The sequence below is a fragment of the Cryptomeria japonica genome, chromosome 6, assembly GCF_030272615.1.
Source record: "Cryptomeria japonica chromosome 6, Sugi_1.0, whole genome shotgun sequence".
NCBI lineage: Eukaryota > Viridiplantae > Streptophyta > Pinopsida > Cupressales > Cupressaceae > Cryptomeria > Cryptomeria japonica.
Genome location: NC_081410.1, coordinates 148145101 through 148172295, shown reverse-complemented (window position 1 = coordinate 148172295; position 27195 = coordinate 148145101). Strand labels below are relative to the sequence as shown.

Genomic DNA, 27195 nt, shown 5'->3' with positions numbered 1-27195 from the left:
GACGCATTGCATAGACTGAATGGCATCCGGTTGTATGCATACATGTTGTCTTCCACTACGAAGGTGGTCTTGAGCTTGCCCTCAGCGATGGAAATCTGGTTATAACCAGAAAATCCATCCATGAAAGAATACATCTTGTGACCGGTTACCTCTTCCAATATGCTATCCGTGAAAGGTATGGGAAAAGGATCCTTGATAGTGACTGCATTCAGACACCGAAAATTGACACATATCCGGATTTGATTGGCCTCTTTCTTTAGGGAAATGACAATAGTAGACACCCATTTGCTGGTTTGGACCCGGAAGATGATGCCAGCTTCCAACATCTTCTCTATTTCCTCATTGACCCTTGCGGCATAGTTTCTGTTCATCCGGTACGGCCTCTTCCGCACCGGCTGGGTTCCAGGTACCAGTTGAATGCGATGTAAACACATCTTAGGGGGCACTCCTTTCAGATCTTTATATGTCCACGCGAAAACATCCTTATACTCCAAAATTTTTTGAAAGCTCCTGCCTTCAACACATGAACCCAATCATCCCCGATCAATATGTTTTTAGGGGCTTCCTTTGTTCCTCGATTGGTCACCTTTAACTTGGAATCCTCATACTTGATAGGTTTGTCTTTCTCAAACTGATGTGCGGGAGCTTCATCCACTCGGGCCTCCCCTTCTCTGTATTCTCCATACTTAGGTGGAAACATAGTTTTATCCTCCGACTCTTCTATCTGGAGCATGTTGCATTGGAACAACTCATAATCCTCCATCTGCCAATAGAAGAGTCCATTCAATGAGCAGATGTCATCTTCCGAGCAGCCATCGAGTTCAAGCACTCCTTCACTACTTGGTTCCATCTCGTTCGTCTTTGCCTTTATCAAGCCTTTTCCATATATTTGTTTTGGTAGTCTCTTCATGAACATTTTAATAAACATGAATCTGCCAAACAAAGTCTCACAAGACCTTTATCCTTTTTGTCCATCGAGTCCTAATCTTCTTGTTTCATACTTGATGTCATGGTACCAGATATTGCAACCCATAGATTTGTATCGTCCATGTCAAGTTTCCACAACTCAAAATTATTGCTCTTAAATTCTCCATTTCAATTCTTTATGTATTTGCTCTCTCTTCTTGTGTTAAGATCAAGAAAATATTTGCACAAGCTCTCACTGAATTGAAGGCTAGTCCAAAAAACCCTATACTCAACAACTAGGATCAAATTTGATCAAGCTCTGATATCAATTGAAAGGAAGTGCCGCATGCGGAAATCTCCTTTCCCTAATCAAAGAAGGATAGCAATGTTTAAATTTTTCAATTTTATAGCCATTAGAAACACATATAAACATAAAATAAACAATAATATAGGTGTACACAGGGAAAATCCTTTCGGGAGAAAAACCCTACGCTCCAAAGAAATCCAATACATTATTCAGGAAATCGATAGATTACAATATAATTGCAGAGCAAGCCTTTACATGAGTATCACCAACATACAAATCTGGAGTGATTTTGGAAAGTAAAATGATACCTGCAAATTAACCATACAAAATACAACTTCAAGCGCCAATTTGTAGGCAAGAATTCAAACTAGAAACCATAAATGGTTAAGGAAAACCATTAGCAAAACCACGAGAAATATGGCACCTACACTTGGGTGCAAACCCCCACACCATCTTCTTGGTTCGAGTCCTCTTGGCTATTTTTAGCATGTTCTTGACACATCTTACAGCTGTCATACCTGTCATATAAGACCACCTGAATTTGGGTGCCCCAATTTGTCCTCATTTAACATATATAAAGATGCTCTATGGCAAATGCCCATACTTTTCATAGTCCAAGTCAAGATTCCAATACAACTTCCTTCTTTCATGCTTTTATGCATCATAAGAATGTCACATGTAACTCCCATCATGATCACCTTACACAAACCACAAGATGCTGACACATAGCCAAACCATGCCACCTTAAAGTGGGATGCATATCTCGTCATCTAAGGACAAAACTCATTAAAAGTCAAAATCTAGTAAGCCTCCAAATGGGACACTAACTCTCCCACAAGAACATGAAATAGTGAATACATACAAAATGAATCAAAATGAACATTAGGAATGCAAGGTTGAGAACTTGAGACACCTTTTCCCAACATGGTAGATATTGGCTGGTTCATAACCATTTCTAGCAGAAAATCCGAGTTAGGTCTGAGATAAAAACATAATAAAGTACTAGTAATTTTAAGAGGCAAAAAAAACAGATCATGAATGATGCAAATAGATATTGAACATTAGCAACTCAGCAGTGCTTACCCCTGTTTTGATTTGAGAGGCAGCCACACCAGTAGGATTACCAACAGGGTTTCAAGGACTTGCCACAGGATCTCCACAGTGAAGCAGGTCAGGCAGTAACAACCTTAATACTGCACACAGTTTAACCATGCATTTTCACAGGTCAGATAAGGGATCATAGGAGGCATTAGTGAATATTGCAGGTGGTCTTCTTATTACACAGTCCTTTTTCATAATGACAGTGATGCATGTAAAAATCTAAAGGACCGATTCTGTGACACCCTGTTCCATGTGAAAGAAACCAGCTACTGTCTTCTTCACGTTCTGAAACAATTTGCTATTAAATTTAATCCTTTTCTGTAGGAACTGAATGGGCTACTGTTGATACCTGACCATCTGCCAGACATCATTTACACTCCACTGCAGCTTTTACACCAACTTGTTCAATTTTTTCCTCACACTGGAAAATTTGTCACATTTGCTCCTATTCTGTCCAATGACATTTGTGACAGACAGTTGAATTTCGGGGATATCCAGGGGCGGTACCCATTATACAGATCCTAAGCATACAGTTGCCTTAGAGTCTCGGACCTTATATTCAGGGATTGAGTTGCAGGGGAGAGAGAGGTTTGAATTTTAGCTGCTGATTCATCCCAGACACCCAATTTTTTTTTCTTTCCTTGAGCACCAGAATCTTTCTTACTGCCAGCTCTCTTAGGGCCAAAGAAGACTGACACAGGCTTCAACAGGTCCTTTCACATTCATAGGAAAGGAAAAGACGAGCCTAGGAAACAGGTAAGAGCCAAATAAAGTTGAAATCAGTTATCCAAGTCGAGCAGTGAAACAGTAAAGCTGATGAGAAGGAATTCACGGGAGAAAGGCTTTGGAAACACTAAAGAAAAAAATGCTTCCATTATTTTAAACATAACTCAATCTCTAGAAATGGTACAATTTTCTCTGAAATCCATGTCAAACAGAAAACATAGCTGGACATAAATATAGAAATGGAAATATGAGAAGTGAAAATAATAAATGCAACAAGGAAGCCCATCTTACAAGGAGTGACTCATCATAAATCTAGTAGGGGAAGAGTGAGGAACACACCTTTTCTCTTGGCTTGTTTGGGATAAATTACCTTAATCCATCAAAGGCCTGATGCCATGCACTATCAATCTATTCAATAATAATTTGGATGACATTGTGAAATAAAGGATATATTGAAACCATAAGAAAATTAAAAAAGGGATAGGTAGAAACCAGGGGTTTGCATGGCTACCTTCTCCTTCCCCTGTTGACAGGTCTATGGGCAATTATCATTCACAATATTTATGAGAGGTGCTCTAATTCTCATATGTACCTTCATCCAGTTATCTTCCCTTCAAATGCTTTGGGCTGGTAGTGTTGAAGCATTAGCACAGGGTTGGTTGTCAATTTCAACTTCATCAAATGAATCAATGAAGCTCCAAATACCAGCAATTAAGGATTGAAGTTGCCAGTTTTCAGGGGTCTTGGCTCTATTTCAGCATAGTCGCTAAGATCTGGGAATCCATCTTGAATATGAACTTGGTTACACCTCCGTGACGAGCTCTTCAACTATACCATATACTGTATGCCTTGGCCAAGTTATTCATGGAGCACTCTAATCCTTGAGTCAACCAAAATTTTGTTCTTATAATCCCAGCAAATTCGTCTTTGGCCACCTTTCCTGAGCTTCCCTTGGGATTCGCCATCTGTGTTGAGTTCATAAAAACTCACAGTGGGTATGGGGTCCATTGACAGTTTTTAGGCTGTCACAGGGGGGAACTTGCATATGTTTTTTATGCTTAAAATGGCAACATTATTTGTTTTTAAATGAATGTTTCTTTTGTATCTTAAATATTCCACTTTATTTATTTCTCTAATATATAACTTTGTTCATTCTTATCTATTTCTAAGTTATAAATATTATTTTTACAATTTACTAGTAAGTAGCGACTTACAACTGTCTATTATTGCTAATGAAGATATGCTTGTGGTCTACAGCTAGCTCAGAAAGGCATCAAAGTCACAGTAGTCTGCCCTGGTCCAATTGAGACATCAACATCACCTAGTTTGGAAAATACATCAATGCAAAAAAAGGCATTAGAGGTAACATAAATAGGGAATAATTTAAAGGAAACAATTATTTAGTTAGTATTTTCTAATTAACTTCTTTTAAAGCTTTTGTTATAATATGGCCAATGAAAGTACACTTTATTTTCTTTGTAATATCTTGTCATTTCATTTCTCTATAAAATTGCCTCATTGCAGGAAATATACATGTCTTCTTTACAAATTTGTTTTTTACTATTTATACAAGTTGAAGAAGCTTCCAACATTGAGACTATATTGTTCTATCAAATGCCTATATTGTTGATGTAATTGGTCTGATGATCTTTTGGGAGTGATTCCTGATAATTCTGCAAAACTTATTGTGTCTAGCTGTTGTTGAAGTCGATAGTATTAAAATAATGTATGTTGTTCCTCATTGAAACCTTAGTTCTAGTGCATACACAAATGGCTACACAACATCTTAGAACTAAGGGCACTTTACAAGTTGCCCACGTAGGGTTTTTGAAGACAAAGTTGCAATACTCACGGTTGGTTCCTACTCAACAATGCTAGTGCCTTCGGGATGGTTATAGGGTGAATTTAGCGACTACTTTTTTGCTTTTATTTCTTGCTGAATTTCTCTTTTAAGGGATGCTTGGATGATAAGGTATTGATCCAAAAATTTATACCATATCACAAGGCTGTCTGCTTTTAGCTTCTTGTCAAAGATTTAGCTATGCATCTCATAGTCAAGCATGCTTGTTTCTATTGATTTGTAGACTCCTTGCCATTGGTTCCAGGTTTAGGTGCTAGTTTTCTTTTGTTTTATAGGGAGAGACCTTTTTTATAATTCTATGGTTCAGCCCATGTAAAAGTCTTTTTCTTTGATGTAAGATGCATTTCTTAAAAAAACTTCTTCCACTTGTTTGAGAACATACAAACACACATTCACTAGTTCTCTTCATTCATAAAACCTACAATGCATAGTACAAGTACTGACAATTCATAGATAAACATTATTCCTCTGTAGGAAAATTTAGATTATAAAGGAGTCCAAAGGAAGACAAAATACATGTCAGCCATATTTTTAATTTTGGCTCTTTCTTCTTGTAAGCTACATTTTATGAAGTGGCTGAGGAAAACAACAAACAGCCATAACCATTGTTGAAGGGCCAAAAATAGCACCAACATCAAAAGGTATTGACACATCAACTTAGATGGGGCAGGAACTTGTTCCACCTCTCTTCAAAGGAGATAAAATCGTCCCAAGGTTTATATCACCTGGGCTAGGCACACATGGATGACCCAAAGGCCAGTATTAGTTGTTTCATTTGAGGGGCTACAATGAAAAGTGGAGAAAAGAGAAGACAAAAGTTTAATACCCCCTCTTCAAATGAATTCTCTCCTCCCTTTTATACCTCATATTTGGGGGAGTCACAACTTATCATTTCATGCCTTTTGACCATTCATTAACTTTAATCAAATTTTAATTATATTTAATTATATTCTTTAATACTTTAATTTTAATTTTTAATTATGTTTTTATTTTTTTGTATTTTAATTTTATTATTATTATTTATTATTAAATTATATTTCAAAGTGGGGACGTTACAGTCTACCCTTCCCAAATTTGCTTGTCCTCGAGCAATATCAATTTTAATTTTCTAAAACTGAGTCATCTACCAATATTAATCAAATGTGGAGCATACACATGGATATATGCAAACACAAAGCATACACATGAATACACGTATTGTTAGATTTCTTCTTATTGACTAGAATGATACTTGATTCATATTTACTTTGCAGGATGATAGGATCAAAGCTCTGATACCATTTGCAATGTCCACTCATCAAATGAATTCTCTCCTCCCTTTTATACCTCATATTTGGGGGAGTCACAACTTATCATTTCATGTCTTTTGACCATTCATTAACTTTAACCAAATCTTAATTATATTTAATTATATTCTTTTATACTTTAATTTTAATTTTAATTTTATTTTTATTCTTTTGTATTTTAATTTTATTATTATCATTGATTATTAAATTATATTTAAAAGTGGGAACATTACAAAAAGAAGGGATTATATTTTAATTCTTTTGTATTTGTATTTTGGGTTTCGGGGTTTGGGGAGACAAGCTAATGCTTACCTTTGGGTAAGAGTTAGATTGGTTCCCCGAATCCCGAAAGCCGACAAAGGAAGGGATTTTGGGTTTCAGGGTTTGGGGAGATAGGCTAATGCTTACCCTTTGGGTAAGGGTTAGATTGTGTCCTTGAAATCCGAAATCCAAAATTCTTTAGGTTAAGGGAAGGAGAGTGGGCTAGTGGACCCCGAGGGACTAAAGGCAAGATGCAAGGATGAAGGAAGAAGGCCTGAAGTGCATTCAATGACAGAAGACACTTAAGCATTTTATTGATTTCTCGACTTGGTGCTTGATCAATTGGGGCAGAATTGATCCATGGAACATATCTCTGATCATTTCTCATTGATGGACCAAGGGTGTCATAAAATGACAACAGTTTGTTCAAAAAAAATCATCTAGAAAACTTGGTTATTGGAGACATGGATACAAAAATTCAGACAAGGAGAAGATTGGCCACCACACTAAGACATATGTTTTTACTTTCTAAAATTGAATGCAAAGATTTTATGGAAGCCAACAAAGATACACATTGGGTAAGTGCCATGGAAGAAGAGTTGAATCCAATAGAGAAAAATGAAACTTGGGAACTTGTCCCAAGACCTAAGGATAAAGATGTAATTGGTACCAAGTGGGTTTTCAAAGATAAGCTAAATGAAGATGGTCAAGTGGTAAAGAATAAAGCAAGGCTGGTATGTAAAGGCTACAGACAAGTAGAAAGGGTTGACTTTGAAGAAACATGTGCACCAGTTGCATGACTAGAGGCCATAAGGATGCTCCTAGCATTTGGTTGTCAGAAAAACTTCAAAGTTTACCAAATGGATATTAAACCAGCATTTCTCAATGGACATCTAGAAAAGGAGGTTTATATTGAATAATCTGAAGGATTCATCTTGTCAAAGAACAAAGATTATGTATGTAAACTTAAGTAAGCTCTTTGTGGATTGAAGAAAGCTCCTAGAGCTTGGTATTCTAGATTGGATAAATACTTGCAAGATCAAGGGTTCCAAAGAGGTCAAGCAGATAGCAATCTCTATTTCAAAGTTGAAGATGATCATCAATTGATTATTGTGGTATATGTAGACGATATCATCTTTGGAGGTAACCAGAATAGAATGTGTCAAGATTTTGCTTAGAAGATGCAAAAATAATTTGAAATTGTTGGAAAGGTTGTCATTGATGTCAAGAAGGTAAGTAGACAATGTTATAGATAAGTTTGTCATTGATGTCAAGCATGGAAATATTGTTATACCGTGATAAGTTATATCTCTATCGATGCCTTGAGAAAGCTCTTGTATTATTGAAGATGATGCAATAAGCTTGATAGTGAATGATATCTATCATGTAAATATCTTACTACGTGTAAGACTATGATGAAGAATATCAACAGCAAAATAAATAGGAAGATAGCTGATCTGATTGGGCCATAAAGCACTAGGCAATATGTGTGAAGACGATAAAAGTCAAAGCAGTTAAAGTCTATAAAGGAGAAAGCAATGTTGTCGTTGATGTCAAAGTGAATAGTTATTCAATGGCATTGAACGAGTGTTTGAAGGATCATGCTAGAGTTCCAGTTTTGAGAAGCAATAAAGGACAACTTTATAAGGCACCATTGGAAACATAATGAAGCAATGCAAAGTACAGGACTGAGACTCGTCATCCTCAAGAGATATTCAGTCGACTAGTGGTACAAGTGAATGAGAAAAGAAGTTCGATGGAGATTTCATTAACTACTTCATAGTTGAAACCCGAAGTCAGCAAAAGAAGAAATATAACTTTATTCTAAGGCAACACTTCATTGATCTGAAGTCAAGTATGCCTCTTGGACAGCAACCACTGTTAATAGAGATTCATATGTTGGGCCTTTCATCAACAATTAGATTCTTCATGTTGAGTTCCCTGGGCAGGTCGTGGAGTTTGTAGAATTTCCTGGAGACAAACGGTGCTGAGAAATGGTGTTGAGTAATCCTGAAGACATATAAGATGCAGCAGTGAATAATTCATTGATAATAGAGAATCATAATCAAGACCGATTATAATCAGAATAGTGACTTAATATGAACAAATTTATAAAGGATACTAAAACAGATCTTAAAAGTAAGTTGAATAAATATTGAGAGCATTTTGTTGAAGACAATTTTATACTTTGAAGATATTGTATCTGCCTTCATGAGAAATTTCTGAAGATATCATATCCTACCAAGTTTGTGGGTGTAAGATGTCCAAGCGGTAATGCACAGAAATATACTACAACATAGAGACTATGACCATCGACTATGTAGATGACCAATACATCAGTCACTTTGAGGAGGGGATAAAATGAAGCACAATTTACATTAAGAAATTTTTAGGTGAAAATCGTGGTAAAACAAAGATGGCATTCTGAATCTTCAAAATGATGATTAATTTGTTTGACTGATGATTATCAAGCGATTGCCATTAATTGTTTTTGTAAACAATAAAGCAGCGAACAGTTAAGTATATGAAACGATTTTTACCCATAATCGAGTAAGATATGGCAGCAAATTAAAAGCCGAAGGAATTACACACAATAACTAAGGAATGCACAGCGATCTATGTATGCAATGGATTGACAAGAAGACAAAGTCAACTTCAGAATCTTTCATGAGTATTTGATTATTGATCGATGGTTAAATTACAGAAGTTAAGCTACGGTCTGCAGAAACATACATCAGCAAAGAAGTAATCAATCACAAGGAAGTACGATTTGGTTATGTAATGATACAACCCATAACAAAAAGAAAATCATTGACATGCTACGATTATTGAAGAGACCATAAAGAAATTATTTTATCTAGTAGTGCGATTTGCTTGGAGTAATAAGGTTAGTAAAGGAAGTGATTAATATTAAAGTGAAGATCTTCAATTAGTGAAAGGTGGCGTTTCATTTCATAGTGATGTGTTGTTAAAACATACGTGGCTAAAGAATGAATGAAGCACTTTGACTATTCTAAAGAGATACGATCTGGTGAACTAACAAGCATGTGGATAATGTTATAAGCAAGCTTCGAAACAAGGATTAGTTAAAAGATGTGTAATTACCTTTCATAAGGTACGGGCCAATGAAAAGGTGCGATAATGTTTTAACAGATAATACAAAAGGTGTGGTCTTATAAATAAGACACGTATGACCAAGAGCAGCAATATAATTAATAAATGAAAGTGTGTGGTAATGCAACTAAAAGTCTAAAATTATAAAGGTGCGATATTCTTAGAAAATATTAAATAAAGTTTAGTTTGTCTTTAATATGAATGATTCTTTGGAAAGAGTCACACCTCTTACGGAGGGGTATGCTGAAGATATAAATAATCCATCAGAATCATTTGGGCTGTGAGGGTGTGAGAGAATAATTCTGAGATTCTAACTCAGAAAATAAAGTAGTTCTCAGACATGTGTGGTGCTGGATGTAAAGGAGTGTATAATTCTGAAATTATACTCCCGATAGAAGGAGAGTTTTTAGATATATTTTGTGTTATGTGAGTGATATGCGAAGATATAAAAGATATTTATATGCAGATTTAAAGAGGAATATGTGCAGATTTATAAAGATATATGCAGATATAGAAGAGAAGTGTATGCAGATATAGTGGTAGGATTATACAGTGTTTCATGCAGAGATAAAGAGGTCTTATGAGCAGATTTATATGTGGAATTTGAGAATATATTTATGACAGAGTTATGAGGAGATTTATGGGTTATGATCATATTTATGTGACTGATTAGTAATATTCATCACAGCAGATTTGAGAAGATCAAATTGTCCACCATCCGTTGTTATAGCAACATTGTAAAGGTGGAAAATCAGATTTATGTGAAGTGGGTTGGTGCTCACGAACTCTGAAGTGGGAGTTGGTGCTTCCAGTGGGTTGGTGCTCACAAAAATCAGATTTGGGAGTTGATGCTTCCAGTGAGTTGGTGCTCACAAAAATCGGTGCTTCCAGTGGGTTTGTGCTCACAAATGTAGGGGTTGGTGCCTCTAGTAGGTTGGTGCCTACGAACATTGTAAAAGAAGAAATATATAAAAGCATTTATTGTCGTGGTTTTCTCCCATAAGGGTTTCCATGTATACATCTTGTGTTCTACTTGTGTTCATATTAATTAAATCGCATATGAATGTTGGTATGCATTGAGTATGTTAATAAGATAAGTTATATACTTGTGATTGAAGTTGAAAAAGTTTAAATTGGTAAAATTTGTTGTTATACTGATTGACCCCCCCTCTTAGTACAACCGTGTGCTCTTCAGAAATGTCTTTGTTGGGTGAACTCTCTTTCTTTGTAGGATTACAAGTCTCTCAATTTAGAAATGAAATTTTTATTTCACAAACCAAGTATGCTAAAAATATGTTAAAAAGGATTGGAATGGAGGATTGCAATCTTGTAAGTACACAAATGGTCACAGGGTGTAAGGTAAGCAAGGATGATGAATCTCGCAATGCAAACCAAACTCTCTATAGATCTACGATAGGAAGTTTGCTTTATATGACAGCCTCAAGACCTGAAATTATGTAGGCAATTGGGATGGTAGTAAGGTTTCAAGCTGCTCCTAAAGAGACACATGTAAAGGCAATGAAGAGAATCTTCAAATACTTAAAAGGAATTTTGGATTTTGGCTTATGGTACTGTTGACGTGTATTTTGTACACAATCATACACAGAATAAAATACCCAAAGGCATCTTATCCTCTCTTGAATAAAGTCTCTAACTGCTGAAGATATCGCAAGAAGGATCAGTTAGGATGACTCCAATGTTCTTTTTGGTAGGGTCTCTACGTGTGGATAAGCACCAGTGGTCGTTATGATTGCTGTGTCATCAAGGGGCCTTACGTTTCCGAAGAATTTTCTAAACTAAACAAGCTCTAAAAAAAAAATATCAAAAGAGCAGGGTTTGCAAGAGGTCTAATCTAGTCTAACCCTAAGAATGACTCAATGCGGACGAGATTTGGTGAGATTCTACCAACTTCAATATTGCCATAAATTAACAACTCAATTGAAATTGATGCGATCTTCTAAGGTAACAAATGATTTTTCAATACATCAAAGATCAAGGACACTACCATGAAGGTACATATCCAAGATACAACAATGATTGAAGATTTAAGCGATTCAAATATCTCCAGTCGACCACGCAAGGCGTTCCTACAATCAGCAAGAAGCTAGTGGTTTGGAAAGCGAATGCTACCAAAGATCAAGTCCAACACTTTGTCCTTCGAATTAACACACTACTTTGATTGAGAATGATTCAAGAAAATGAACAACCATGAAGATAACCACGAGAATTGAAATAAAACACCATAACTTCAATATTTTATTGATCTCAAAGCCATCATGTACAACAATTGTTTGAATTCCTTCTTCAAAGCTCAATCTTGCTACAAAAACAACTTGCTTCTAATCTCTCTAATTTCTCCTTAATCTCTAATTTTTCTAGTTATAAAATGAAAAGAAATGAGGGTATAAATAGTATCCTCAATTACAATGAACGGTCCAGATCGAAAGAAGATCAATGGCCAAGATTATGACACCTAAACCCTAATTAGGTTTTATTACAAACAACCCCCTTTTTACTGAACAATATTAAATGCATAGCCAAATATTAAATTTGGCACAAAAATCTAGGAGATATTGACCAATGACAACTAAGGTGCCATGTCATCTATAACAACCTCTCATCTAGAATCTTATTCCCTTTCCAATGCTCCTTTTTAGCATATGCAATGAATCTTGATACGATTCCTTCGATCTCAGCAATTGGAATCTCGGGAAGATTCCTCATTCTTTCTTCTAAGTGGATGACCTGATCAAATGCCTTGAGAAGAGCAGCGTCCCATCCAGGTTCAAGTTCTTTAGTCTTCTCAATCAGGAGCATGGTAGCAAACATCTGGTCCCGTTGCTCATCTGTGATAACATTAGCATCCTTGCAAAAGATGACCTTGACTCTATCCTCCAATTCCTGCAAATCCACATCTGTCTCAACCTCGATCCTCCTGCCAAGAATGGTACGTAGTACCTCAAATACTCTGTCCTGGATCGGGTGGATAACCTCCTCAACATGATTACACCTGGTACTGATGTCCTCGAAGAGAACTTCCTTCATCTGGAGTAAGGTTGACCACTGAAGCAAACTATGAGGTCCTCCATCCATGATCTTTTCCTGCGCTAGGACCTTCCTTGATGTTTGTCTGATTACTTGCAAGACAGGAATGATAACATCCTTAGTATGAGCAAAAGCGGCTACTGTTATCATCAAGTTGTGGATGATCTCAAGAACCTGGATAGCCCTATGAATGGTCTGCATCATCCTTGTTGCAAATTCCATGGCAACTGTATGAGATTTGTCAATCCATGAGCTCATAAGCTGTACCAAACTCCTGACTCTCTCTGCCTCACCAATTGATTGAAGGGGAAGTGCCTGTACAGGTGATCTTGTTGGATCCTGACGTCCTAAAGGCTGATTGAGATGGCTGAAATATGTTCTCCATGCACCGACCTCTCTCTCAAGCTTCCTATTTTTCTCCATTTCTTCTCTAAGCTTGTCTTTCAATGCCTCAAATGAATCAGTGACATCATCCAGTGTCTGCTCGGCTGTAAGTGGACCAAGCTCAAATGTCTCTACATCATATTCTTCTGCAAGGATCTCACCTTCATACTTGTCCACGGCCGGTGTAGCTATCTGCAATTTCCTGGATCCGGTCTCATCTCTAATCATCTGGGACATCTTAGTAGCCTTCCTCTTCTCTTTCACTTCCTGGGAATGTCCGACAAGGCTCTCCAAATCAATCACATTGTCCTCGTCCTCGATCACAATTACCTTCGTTAGTCTTTCCTTTAACCAATCTGGGATGGCTGATCTTGTTTCTTTAACTTGTATTTCCTTAAGCAATTCTTCTTCTCGGGGAGGAGATGTTACTTCGTTATCTTCTCTATCTTTATGCAACTCATTATCTTGGAGAGATCCCCCTTGTGACCTTCGAGGTGCCTGTCCTTCTTTATCATTCTGTACCATTGATTCCATAGACTCCTCTATCTCAAATGTCCTCTTCTCTTGCCGAGAAGATGTGCCGGATGAACGATCTCGGTTGGCCTCTTGCTTCTTTTTGGAAGATTCTCTTTTCTCAGGTCTCTCTTTCCTCTTCGAGCCTCTAGGATGGATATTGCCTTCACTTGCGCTTCGAAGGTTGCCTTCATTTGTATTTCTGGGATTAGGATTGCCCTCACTTACACTTGCTCCACCTTCAGCTGGTCTCTCCTCTAAGGTGAAAGTCATAGCTATGCCCTGTTCTCTTAACTTCTGATGTTGCACATCAACCCATCTGCGAGTACAAGACAAGACTGGAGCCATCAAAGCATCTAGATCCACAACCTCGGGCTCATTCCAATCTAACCTCACTGTTTTGCTTTCTCGATCATAGGATGATTGGAGATGTCTGCCACTGTCCTGAGCTTGGTCGGCCACTCTGTAAATCTTGCATTTCCTGATGAAATCCAAAGGCAATCTAGAATGCATCTTTCTTTTCACTTCAAGATCGTCTAAGAGATTTATCATAAAATCTTCTATCTGAAACTCATGCTTATATTTCCTACCGATTGTCTCCTCTATATATCCATGTGGATCAAAGCTCTCTCTCAAGGCAAAGAATGAAAATGAATACAAAGCTAACTCCTTCTCTGCGTCATCCATGGCTAGAGCATTAGGACATACCTCAACTGAATTGCCTAATATGATAGGTACAAGAACTCCATTTCCATGTCTGTGTCTGAATGCCTTCGCATAAGCTGCCAACTGTCTTGTTACCTCAAGTAACACTATTCTGTCTGTCGGATATCTCGGCAACATATATGGAGGTGAAGGACATCCATGGACTCTAATATAAGTAAATTTCGGAAATTGGATGAACCAAGCACCGTACCTCTTTACTAGCTCTTGTGCATCCTGAGATAGTCTATTGTGAATCCCCCCTTGCAATGTCCTGGTGATGTTCATTGTGAAGGTATCGTTAACTAACTTGTAGTTACTTCCTGGCGGATGATGCAAGTGAACATAGGAATCACAAACTCTGACCTCGCTGGGTCCTCTTCCAATCACTCCTTTGTGAGGTAGTCCTGCGTACTCAAAGCTCCTGATCAAGGCATATATGACGTATGAACTCATGTGGAAAGACTTGGTAGCCTTCAGTCTCCTTAACTGTACGTCCAAGCAATGGCTAATCATTCTAGCCCAATGAATTGTTCCTTTTCCCTGAACTATCACTTGGATGAAGTAGAACATCCACTTCTCAAAGTAGAAGGCTTGAGGGGCTCCTGTGACTCGGTTGAGCATTGTTATCAAATCTCTGTACTCCTCCTGGAAATTGATCCTATGTGGTGTGTTCGAGATCTTGCTTAGGCGAGGACGACTCTTGAGTAACCAATTCTTGTTGATGATGCTTAGGCAAGCATCTGGATCATCTTCGTACATGGACCGGGCTCCTTCTATGCTTTTGTAGACCATATCTCTGTGCTCTGGAAGATGGAAAGCCTCACTTATAGCTTCCTCTGAGAGATAAGCTAAAGTGTTTCCCTCTTTGGACACGATAGTTCTGGACTGCGGATCATAATGACGAGCACACTCGATCATCAACTCATGGCACTGGACTGCTGGAGGGAAGCCGGCCGCCTTAATGATGCCACTTTCAATTATCCTCCTAGCGACAGGTGATGGCTTGCCAATATAAGGGACCTCCCAAAACTTCTTCGTACTGAAGTTGCCCAAGTTGGTATCTCCAATGTTGCTCCACTTAGACACGATCTTGGTCTCCAGTTCTTCGTTCTTCTGATCTTCCTTCATAAGAGCTGGACGACTGGTGGATGCTCCCGCCTTCGGGGTCGCCATGGTAACACCTACACAACATTTCATAATAAGTAATAGATTTTGCAATGTATAACTATAGATTAGAGATTAAATTTAGGAAACTTCATGATAAGTCCTTGAGTTATCATTTCCTAAACATGATCGAGCTACTTGAAATTCAAAATTTCAAAATTCAAAATTTAAACTTGAGGCTAGGACGATCAAAATTCAAAATTAAGACAAGGGAAGACTTCGCCATACCTCACTTGCGAACTAACTCTAAAAATGCAAAATAAGGTGATTTGCCTAGGCAAAAATCGATGTTTGATGTATTTCAACGTGATCCTCTTCAAGCAAACGTCTTCCTTAGCAACTTCGCCACCTTTGGGGAGTCTTCAATCGAGATGATGGCAAGCTCGCTCAACTCCAACCCAAGTTCGCACTCCCTTTTATGATGTTTCACACCACCTTTTGATGATATTCGCACCTTGTAATTGTCTTCTCCAAATCGCATGTAAAGGATGATTGAATGATGTTTTGAAATGCAATAACTCACCCTTCCTTTATAGGCGCTCTCCTCTACAATTACCTTTAGGCCGACTTTGTAAAATAAGGCAATTAAAAACAAATTTTAATTAAAAAAAAAAATAGGGGCGGACTTTTGTTAAAATATAAAAATTAAAATCCAAGCGCTCACCCCTTTTTTTTAATTAATTAATTAATTAATTGATGCCCTTGTAATTAATTTTTTCGATTTTTAAAGGCAACAAATAATTAATTAAATATTCATCCGCAAATTTTAAATGCTAATTGTAATTGGATATTTCAAATTTTATCGATCTCCTAGCATTTAATATAATTCAAGCTTCATTGGCGCCAAAACATGAGAGAGGTAAGGGTACAAACCATATCGCTCTGGTCCCTGACTGAGGGACAGGAGCGAACTTCATTTCCTAGCTCAAATTTGCGATTTTTAAATACTCATTACTTGTTTGTTACCTTTCAAATGAAGTTTTCAACCTTGTGTAACTTTGTTTTGAGGTGATCTTTTGGAAAGAACGAGTGATTTTGTGAATATCGCCCTGGTCCTTGACTGAAGGACAGGAGCGATTTAGCTTCTTTGCTCAAGTTGATCACCTTTTGACGTTTGGTTCCTTGCATATCATCTTCTCAAAGACATTTTTGACCTTGTGCGACCTTGTACGACCTTGGCTTGACGTGGTTTTTGAAAGAAATGGCCAATGTAATGAATATCGCCCAGTCCTTGCCTGAAGGACAGGAGCGATCCTTGGTGTCTTGGGCTCATCCTTGTTCCTATCAACTTGCAATTGTCTTCACAGTGTAAAATGATGTCCCTTGATCCTTCTTGAACGCTTGAAACGAACGTGGCCTTCAAATTTTAAGCATATTTAGAGATTTCGCTCTGGTCCCTAGGAGAGGGACAGGAGCGAACTTGGGCATATAGTGCAAATCCTTCATCTTTGGCGGTCTTTGTAACTTCATTCTTCGTCGAGGCGTTTCAAACGTTATTGCCACCTTGTACCTTGACTTGGAGTGACTTTAAACTTGGAAGGAAGGCAACATAACTAAGATTTCGCCCTGGTCCCTGACTGAGGGACAGGAGCGAACTTTCATTTGTAGGCTTGTTCGTTCTTTGCCAACCTTCAAACTTGTCTTCAACGGACTCGTCATGCTCCCTTTCATTCATCTTTGGCATGGAATTCATTTCAACTTGGAGAGAAATTGGTCTAAGGAAGAAATCGCTCTAGTCCCTGGCTGAGGGACAGGAGCGCCTAGGACAACATAGGCCTCACTTTGGTGTCTTACAATATTCAATTTATCTTCAATGGATTCGTTACACCTTCTTTGCTTGCCTCAAAGTTAAAACTTACTTGATCTTTGCCCAAAATTTGCCCTGTAAGAAAAATCGCTCTGGTCCCTGGGAGAGGGACGGGAGCTATCATTAAAATTCGCCCTGGTCCCTGGCTGAGGGACAGGAGCGATTTTGTCTCTAGGTCTAGTTTTCCTCACGATGGCACTTCCAAGTTATATTCAACTGATGAAATATATCTCCTTTGATCTCCTCAAATCGCAAAGTCGTTCAAATCTTGCAAGGACAAGGCAATGTTGGATTTTAAGCTTCGGTCCTTCAGTGAGGGACAGGAGCGATTTTTGTTCCTGGCACATTTCTATGTTTGCGAATTTCTTCAAATTATATTCAATGGAAAGAACATGCCTCCCTTTATCTCTTCTAATCCAAAAATCGTCCTGATCCTGCAAGGACAGTGAAATTTTGAGAAACAAGCTCCGGTCCTTCAGTGAGGGACAGGAGCGATTCTGTCCTTGAGGGCAAATGTTCATCTTTTTGTTGCAAATGACTAAGTCTCGGCGTTCCATCACGTTAATTCCATCTTCCATCACGTCCTTGATGCTTTAGCTTGATCAAAATGAATTCAGAATGGTCCAGACAAGACATTTCGCCCTGGTCCCTGACCGAGGGACAGGAGCGATTTGTCTTCAAACTCCAAAAATTCGCCATTTTCAAATCTCAAAATCTTCCAAATCTTTCAATTCGCGTTCAAACGCATCTCCTGGCGACCCTGCACAAGACAAATGAAACAAATTAATAACTAGGATGCATAAAATATCAATTTCGCCCTGGTCCTTGGCTGAGGGACAGGAGCGATTTTGCTTCCACAGGCCAAAATATCACGATTTTAAGGGTTTAACCACTTGACAAGGCAACAATAAGACTTTTCCGATGCTCGGGATCAATTATCAAAATTTTCAAAATTTGGTCAAAATCATTCAATCAGACAAAATTCCATAATTCCATCATCAACACTAAGGCAAAATTTTGGACATGCATTCAAAATTCCGACTGAACCTAGACCAACTTACTTGACCTCTGATGAATTTACCTCATTTCAAAATTGCATCCTACGGGAGGAAGCTCAACAAGTTTCAAAATTGATTGGACTCTGGCCTGAAAACATCAGAACGGAAACCCTAAGGCTTGACCCTAGTCCAGACGACTAACATACTAAACCAAAACCCTAAAAAGAACAGAGAGGAGGACGAGCAAAAAGAGGGGGTCCCCATTTTAATGGGGCGATGTGTGAAATGGTCACAACAGGTACCCAAGAGGTGAAGACTTCACCTTGAGAGCATATACATATGCTGATTGGGTAGGAGGTTTGGATGATAGGAAGAGTACTAGTGGCATTGCATTCTTTTTGGGCAACAACCTTTTTTCATGGTTTAGTAAGAAACAAGCTTCAGTCTCTCTATCCCTTATTGAAGCAGAATACATAGCAGCAGCTTCATGTTGTACTCAAGTTCTTTGGATGCGGCCAACTTGAAAGTTATCAAAGTGGAGTATGATCACCCAATATCTATATTATGTGATTATGCAAGTGCCATATCTAAGAATCCAGTGATGCACTCATGGGCTAAACACATTCCCATCAAATATCATTTCTTCAGGGAATGAGTAGCAGTTCAACAATTGAAATTGGAATATGTTACCACCAAAGAACAGGTTTTGGATATATTATAAAGCCTCTTCCCAAAGAGACTTTTGAGTTTTTTAGGTAAAAGTTAGGCGTGACACCCCCTCCTTGCAAGGAGAACTATAAGTAAGGAAGAGCTCTTCATTGCACTATCATACAACTCTGTAGATGCCTTTGCCATTGATGTCAAAAGGGAGAAGATGAGTAAGGGGGAGCATTGTATATTCAATATTATTTCCTTAAGAGGTTGCCATTAATGACAATGGGGGAGATTGTTGGAAACTTGTCATTGATGTCAAATAGACAAGATTGAGAGAAATGTCATTAATGTAATTTGATTAAGGTGATTAAATGTTTGTGATATCTAAGAAAAAAGACATCAAAGTCGACTCCCATCACATAAGCAATCTAAAGTCAACCACAAATATATTAATATGGCAGCGAGTACAAAGCCGACTCATATGACAACAATCTATTTTAATAAGATGTCTTATTGATAATGCAACAATTAAACAATGACAATAAAGGCGATATAGATAGGATTTGTGTACATCAAACAAACCGAAAATACAACGATCAAAAAGGAAAATTAGTTTGATTAAACAAGCGGTTTGTTTAATGATCATTTTCAAGTAACGTGACTTGTATCAAGGCATGATTCATTAAAGGATGTGATCACTTAATAAGATGTCCAATGTAAAGACAAATAATAAAGTACAAGAGGTGCGATTAAGAGAGATATTTTGTTAAAGAAAATATTCTTCAAAAGGTGTGATATATTAGTTGCAAAGAACTTAGTTTGCAAGGAGGTGCGATTTATGAAAGAAGCAATTTGAAGATTTGTGACCATTTTTTGATATGTCTATTTGTTGAAGAGGCATGTCTTTTTAGAAGGAAATTGTATATCTTAGAAGATATATATATATATAGAGATTGAAAATGAAGGAGAAGAGTGTGTTGTGAATGAAAAGACAATTGAGCATATACACCAGATTTATGAGGAGCTATTAATGAGGAGATAATTTGCAGATTTAATGAGAAGAGTATAAGGAGTTTATAGCAGATTTACGTGAGGAGATTGTGATCATTTTCTTTTAAGATTTACGATCGGTTTATAGAAGATTTTAAGAAAGAAATTATTGCAGATTGAAGAAGAGAATTACAGAAAATTTGTGAAGACAGTTTGAATGAGGGTTTGGTGACTCTAGTGAGTTGGTGCTCACGAAGTGAATGAGGGGTTGGTGTCTCTATAAGGTTGGTGCCTACAAAATTTGTAACAAGTAAACTAATACAAGCAATATTTTTGCCATGGTTTCCTTCGACAAGGGTTTCCATGTAAACTTCGTTGTTGTTGTGTTGCTCATTGATTTCTCATATGCACTAATTTAGAATTAAATCTTAAAGGAATTAAATAAGTTTTAAGAAGGATAAAAAGAATATTATCATACTAATTCAGCCAGCCACCCCCCTCTCTCTTAGTATAACTGTGTGCTTATCAGTGCTGACTTAAGAAAACAATTTCTAGCATAGAATTAGAGTGATTTCCAACATGTTGGAAATGAATGCAAGTTGCAACACATAGAATGAACAATTACAAGCATGCACAAATGTGTTCTTTATAAGATTTCGAGATCACTGCTTTACTCTTTGATCTATCATTGAGAAGGCTTGTCAATGCCTCTAGAGACACTCGCCGATTTTCAAAATTCCTACAAAATTGAGCTCATGGAGATCACAATAGCATATACTTACTTGAGGGTTTAGCTTATGTGTAATATCCTCGATTGGAGATCTAATACAGAAAATATTATTCTCGAAGAACATGCAGAAATGCATAAGAATCTTCTTTGAAAATGAGGAATTAACATGATAACCACAATAACCATCCACTCTTTATTAATTCTATATGATTTCAACTTACAACCATTTCAGGGTTCATCGGATCTACCAGAGGTTGTTATTTTACATGCTTCAATCTGATTTGTAAGACCTATTCTCTGAACTAGGTCTTTCTCTTTTGCAGCAAATTTTGTAACTTGAAACTATAATGAAATCTGAAAAATGCATTCTTATTTCATAGTTTTTGATGCTGTTTTCAGAAGTATCATTTATTGCAAGAATATTGTTGTTTATTATTGTCAATCCAAAAAACATTGCAAACACAAAACACCAAACCCTTCTGCAACTTCTATCTAGTTCTGAAAGATAAAATCAATCAACCAAATAATAATACAGGGAATAAGCAGGTTATTATCAGTTATACAGTTGTTTAGTGTGCTAAAGTTCCTTTCAGCCCGTGTTTAAAACATTCAGATTTGAGTGTGGGTTTCGGTGTAAGATACTAGAATCGTCCCTTAGCCTTTGGGTGGTGTGGGCCCGGGTTTGATCTGGGTCTCGATCCGAGCCAGGTTCTGCCCTCGGTTCGCACCTGGTTCGGGATACTCCAAAAATCGTTGGAAATAGTAAAAAAATCGTCAAAAATCATTGGAAATTGTTAGAAATTGCCATGAATCTCTCATTGGGAATCGTTAGAAATCATGGGGAATTGCTGAAGTTCTTCTTACAATGTTTAATCTTCATTTTTCTGTATTTAGTTTTTTGATACATAGTACTATAAAGTTATTTTATTTTTATTTTTATATATTTAATAATTGTTTAATAAAAAATGTTATCTATTTTATTAATTTTAAAGTTTTTTTATAAATTCATATATATATTATAATAATAATATATATAATAATAATATGTATAATATATTATATATATAATAGATATATATACCCGTACACATACCCAAGGTAAAATATTTGCTGTATTTGCGTACCCGAATCCATATTCGTATCCGTACCCATACCCAAGTCGATAACTTAGGTTTTGGCTTATGAGTGAAAGAGAATGAAGATACTACACTAGGGAATGCAGGAAACATTGGCAACCTCCATAGGTCGTTGAAGGTGAGACTACATTAGGTAATCTTGGTATCCTTCCCAATTCTCCAATAGACAAAAGAGATCCAATAGAAACTATTGCCGATAAAGATAATGGATGAGCTAGTTCCCTTATTCCTAATAGAAAAGCAGAGAGGAAGCTTGATACCATGCTGGATATGCTATCACGGTTGTTAGCAAATATGGAGCAAAATACACCAAATCCATGAGAATAACCGGCTAACCAAGGTTAGGCAAGCGGGTCTACTATAAGTAATGATAGGATTGATGGTCAGAATAATGGGCATAGCACCAAGAAATCTTTAGGATCAGTCCTTAGACTTCTTCAACCTATCTTCACTCAAAGGGAGGTAACTACACCTCCAGCTACATAGGAGGCAGAAACATCCGTGGCAAAAGAGATCGGGTTACATCATACAAAATACATGGCTCTTCCTCCTGATATTAGAGATATGCAGACTCTGGAATAGTTTATAAACCAAAAGAGGCAGAGACCCGGTGGAGTCAGGAGAACAGAGAATAAAACACCATATGTGTAGAGAGATTTACAAGAGGCAGTGAGAAAGGTCACCTTGGCACACTTTGATGGTAGTGACTAGTGTACTGCACGAGCTTGGGTACAAAAAACTTGATAACTACCTATCTTTGAGATCTATGCCTGAGGAGGGGCCATTTAAATTCACTTCTTTACACTTGGATGGATTGGCACACGAGTGGCGGTACCATGACCTGCTCATTATCAGGCACAACTTGATCACCACATACGATGAGTTCACCAAAAATGCATCGAGTGTTTCGACAAAAAGGACCCAAAGTTGTATTTTCGTGAGCTTGCACAATTGAGATAGGATGGCACCTTGGATGATTAGATATCAGAGTTTTAGAGACTATTAGTGATGGTCCCTAGCATCATAGAGAGGCAACTAGTGTTGTTATTCAACGAGGGACTCATGGAGCCCTTACGAGCCCTTACATGGATGGCTTAAGGCATTTGACCATCCTACTTTGTACGAGGCTATGAGGAAAGCCAATAGTATGGAACTTGCTTCCCCTAGGAGTTAGTCACCATCTAAGTCTTTCTCTCACAAGAAGGATAAGAAATACGACCATAGGGAAAAGGAACAACCAAGGAAAAACACTACAAAACTAGATGATGAGACTCTTAATGACCTAAGGAAGAGGAAATTATGCCTCAAATGCAAGGGCCCATGGGACCCAAATCATAAATGCCCTATGAAAGGAAAAGTCAACCACATGAAGTTCTTCACTGCTGAAGAATCAGGATTAGAAAAATCAGACCAGCAACCTGATTCTGAAGAAAGTGAAATAGGAAGTGCCTCACAACAGTTTGGGAAAGAAAAGGAAGATAATAGTCCCATGGCACAACTCTCTAGTATCCAGAAAGAGGGTGCATTTAGGATTCATGGAGTCTTAGGTGGACAACGAGTGATCGCATTGCTGGATACAGGTGCTACTCATAACTTCATTGATGAGGGTCTTGTAGCCAAAAGAGGACTCAAAACAGAAGAGTTTGAAGGATTCAGAGTGAGTTGTAGATGGTTTTGTACTCAATTGCACAAGAAGGATTCCCAACCTAACTATTCAGCTGAGTGATTATGAGTTTTAGGAAGATTATTATGTTGTTAGTCTGGGAGAGATGGATGTCGTTTTGGGCATGAAATGGTTTCGTGCTATTGGTGAGTTTTACCTCAACCTACAAACTATGGAGATGAAGTTTGAGGTAAACAAGAGGAAAATATGTGCTTAGAGGGATGTCAGATGGAGGATTGCGTATGAGCTCATTCAAAAGGATGGAGCGACTAACTCGGCGTGATGAAGAAGAGTGGAAAACAGAACATATGGTTATAACTTATACCCACAACAACAGCTCAGTAGAAACAACAAGAAGTTGAACTCATAAATTTTGTTGATCAGCCTTCTCTCGATAACATAGTTTGCAGCCATGAGGTAGAGGACATAATGAAAAATATTCTTAATGAATCAACATCTAATAATGAAGGGTTAAAACTTGAAAGAGATATCATTAGATTGGGATAGGCATGATGTGAAAAGACCAATGGATATTAATGGAAACTTCACTTCCAGTCATGTGACAAAACTTAGGATGGATGATATGCTTGACTTTCAGTCTGAACTATCTAATGAATCAGCTCTTGTCGATGGTCAACCTCACATGGGAAGAGGGGCACTTGAGGGTGTGGATGACTCTACACTAAGGAATAAAACAACTCTTAATTTTCTGAGTTATAACAACAGTCACTTATCTTCTTGCAGTCATGAGATGGCAGTCCTAAATCATGAAGATGTAAGTGATCCCAAGTCTCCTAATGACGACTTTCAGGATTCAAGAGTTATACATGATGCTTTTTATATATATCCACTCCAGAAGAGGTCTGATTTTGTACATCATACTATGGAGGATGTTAAGACAACACAATATATGTGTGATGGATGGATACAAAGAGCTAGGAAGGCAAAGTTGTTGGCTGCCCAAGCAAAACAACACTTCCAAGGAATCAAGGAACGTTGCAATCAGATAGATCAAACTAGACAACGAAGAGAAGCCTATCTTTGATCACTATTTCTTCCAAGGGAAGAAGACACAGAGATGGAGCATACAAGGGATGAGCCTCTTGAGATGAGGAAGCAAGAAGAACATGCAAATGTGTATAAAAAAGAAAAGAGGTATGATTCAGAAAGTACTGTTTGGATATCTAGTTTGCATCATGAGGTTCGTGAGTTTCTTCTTTTAGAGAGCCCATTGAAGGTTCAAATCATAGATGAAGTTGGGGCTGTTGAGCATACACTTGGTGGATCAGCCACCAATGTCATACCTACATATAGAGAAGGAGACATTTATGATTCAGATTTGGTTGGGCCTTTGGTCATTTACAGGAAGCTTAAGGAATTGACTCGAGATGTGATACAATCCCATTATGTTGATGACTCTTTGATAGGGTATGAGGCTACCCTACTTTCAAGATTTACGGCACACGTAATGGAGGAATTTGCTTTTGATTGAGATGGACTTTGGAAAATGAAGTTTCAGCTGATTCATGATCTCAAGCATGGGGATATTGTTATGATACTTGCCTTTGGATTGCAAATATTTATGTTTCAGCTGGACTATGGTGCATGGTATGGTGTGAGCAGTTTGAGCATGATGAATTTATGATCACGAATAGAGTGGAGTAGCGTCAGCATGGTTTCTTTCTAAAGATGACTTGGAACCTTGGGATCATTCGTGGTTTCAATTTGGTTTAGATAGTTGATTTTTGATTAACATTGACATTGCTTGTGGGCAAGCAATCTTGGGGAGGGTGGATTGTAATGTCCCCTTCCTAGCCAAGCTTGGTAATCAGGGTTAGTCCATCATCAAGTCCTCATAGAATAACGGGATGGATAGAGGATCCATGAGTGAGGTGGTTTTCTTTTTCTTCAGACAGCTTGCTAGAACATAATGGGAGATATCGGTTATTATTCTATAAAGTTTTAAGCTGCCAAGTTAAAACATTATTTTAGCTTAAGTAATACTCTCCCAAAAGCACACTTATAATGAGTCTAGAGAGAGAGTGAGTTGGGCGCCTTTCTAGGAGAGAGAAAGAGAGGGTATTAGTGAGAGATTAAAGGTAAAATAAACTCAAGTTAATATCCTGTGGTGAGCACTTGAAAAGGGAACCCTAATCAGGGCATAAGGGTAGAAGGAGGCTGTAAAGGCAACTTGAAGTCATTTTCTAGGGTTATGTTATGCTGATTATTTGCCTCTCTTGCCTCTTAAGGAGCTAGCTTAACCTGAGGGTTTACAACCACTTTGGCAAGATGAAATCCTTCATGAAGATTCATACCTGCAGAAATGAGAGATCTTCCAAGGGTGTACAAGGAAATCCTATTACAAGGGTTTTATTTGGGCAACAAAGAAATTAGTTTTTGGAGCTTCATTGCTGTTTTTTCTTAGTGAGCAGCCTGCACGTCTATCTTCACCCTTTCTTGGCCATTTTGGAGTTGAAATCAGCTACCCTACTGCTGTTTGATGTTGGGTTGCATTAGTTACTTCATCCACAACAGTTTGGAGCAAGTTTACAACTGCTTTCAAAGGTTTGAAGGGTTATTACAATAAAAAATCAGGTTCAGCTAGGTCTTACCAGCTCCTTAGAAAAGTGGATATTCTAGGCTAAGTCGCCTAGGTTTTGACAACTCCTTTTGCACTTCCTAAGCGCCTAAATTAGAGTTACTTGTTGAGAGGTTTTTCGAGTTGAAAAGGACAGTTTTGAAAAAGCTGCAAGTAGTTTTTGAGTGATCTATGTGGCTGCCAACTTGGTGTTTCTGAGTATCCTATGTGGCTGCTAGCTTGGTGATTCAGACCTACAAGACAGCTGTTTGGAGCCTTCTTTCATCAAGTTTCAGAAGCTATTATTGTACATGCTTGAATCTGATTTGTAAGACTTATTTTCTAAACTAGGTCATTCTCTTTTGCAGCAAATTTTGTAATTTGAAACTATAACGAAATCTGAAAAATACATTCTTAGGTTGCATAGTTTTTGATGCTATTTTCAAAACTCTCATTTATTGCAAGAATATTGCTGTTTATTATTGTCAATCCAAAAAACATTGCAACACAAAACACCGAACCCTTCTGCAACTTCTGTCTAGTTCTGAAAAATAAAATCAATCAAACAAATACAGGGAACAAGCAGGTTATTATCGGGTCTGCAATTGTCCATTGTTCCAGACTAGGGTGGGACATTGACTTTTGATTCAAAATTTTTTATGGAAATTCATTGTTGGTAGCAAATAAAGACAAGTCAGTGGTTCTTTCAGAGAAATTTCAACACATTTGGGCTACATCAGGATTTTAGTGGGGAAAAAGGGTCAATTATGGAGGTTTCTCCTGGCAAGAATTTGGAATAAGCACCTGATCTACTATTTCTTCCTTAAATTGTTTTTGATAATTATATATAAGGAGAATAAAACACATTGGAACAATTTGCAGCACTTGGAGGCTCCTGTATTGCTTTGTGCACCACCTCCAACATCAAAATAAGCTCATCGAGGCAAGGCATTGGACACCTAGTAGGCCAGTTTTGGCTCTAGTTGTTTTAAATAGTCATTCTCTTGAATTTATAATTTGCTGCAATAAAATCTGAGTTCTGAAATTTTATTTTAGTCAATTGTTTCTTTTATGTATTGGATTTTTTTGGCATAAGCAAGCAAAACCCTAAAAACTAAAAAAACATCAAAATTCACCTCAAACCAATAAAACAATTCGCTGGTCAAAGATTTGAAAGAAAACAAAAAAACTCGAGGATTAGATTCTCAGTTGGCATCTTTTAGTGGTATTAGAGCATGATTTTGCCAGCTTGAGGGTAGAAATTAG

At 37.6% G+C, this 27195-nt stretch overlaps 1 protein-coding gene across 5 annotated transcripts in view; it reads left to right on the top strand.

Moving 5' to 3' along the window:
- The window catches only part of LOC131064993 (uncharacterized), a 174023-nt gene that overhangs the window by 43536 nt on the left and 103292 nt on the right, over positions 1-27195 (top strand). For all 5 annotated transcript variants that reach the window (XR_009111360.2, XM_057999350.2, XM_057999353.2 and 2 more), the window contains one exon: positions 4298-4402. Coding sequence is in view for 4 of the 5 variants with exons in the window: in XM_057999350.2 (XP_057855333.2) it covers positions 4298-4402 (105 nt within the window). In the remaining variant the exon portion in view is untranslated. The remainder of the gene's footprint in view (positions 1-4297; positions 4403-27195) is intronic.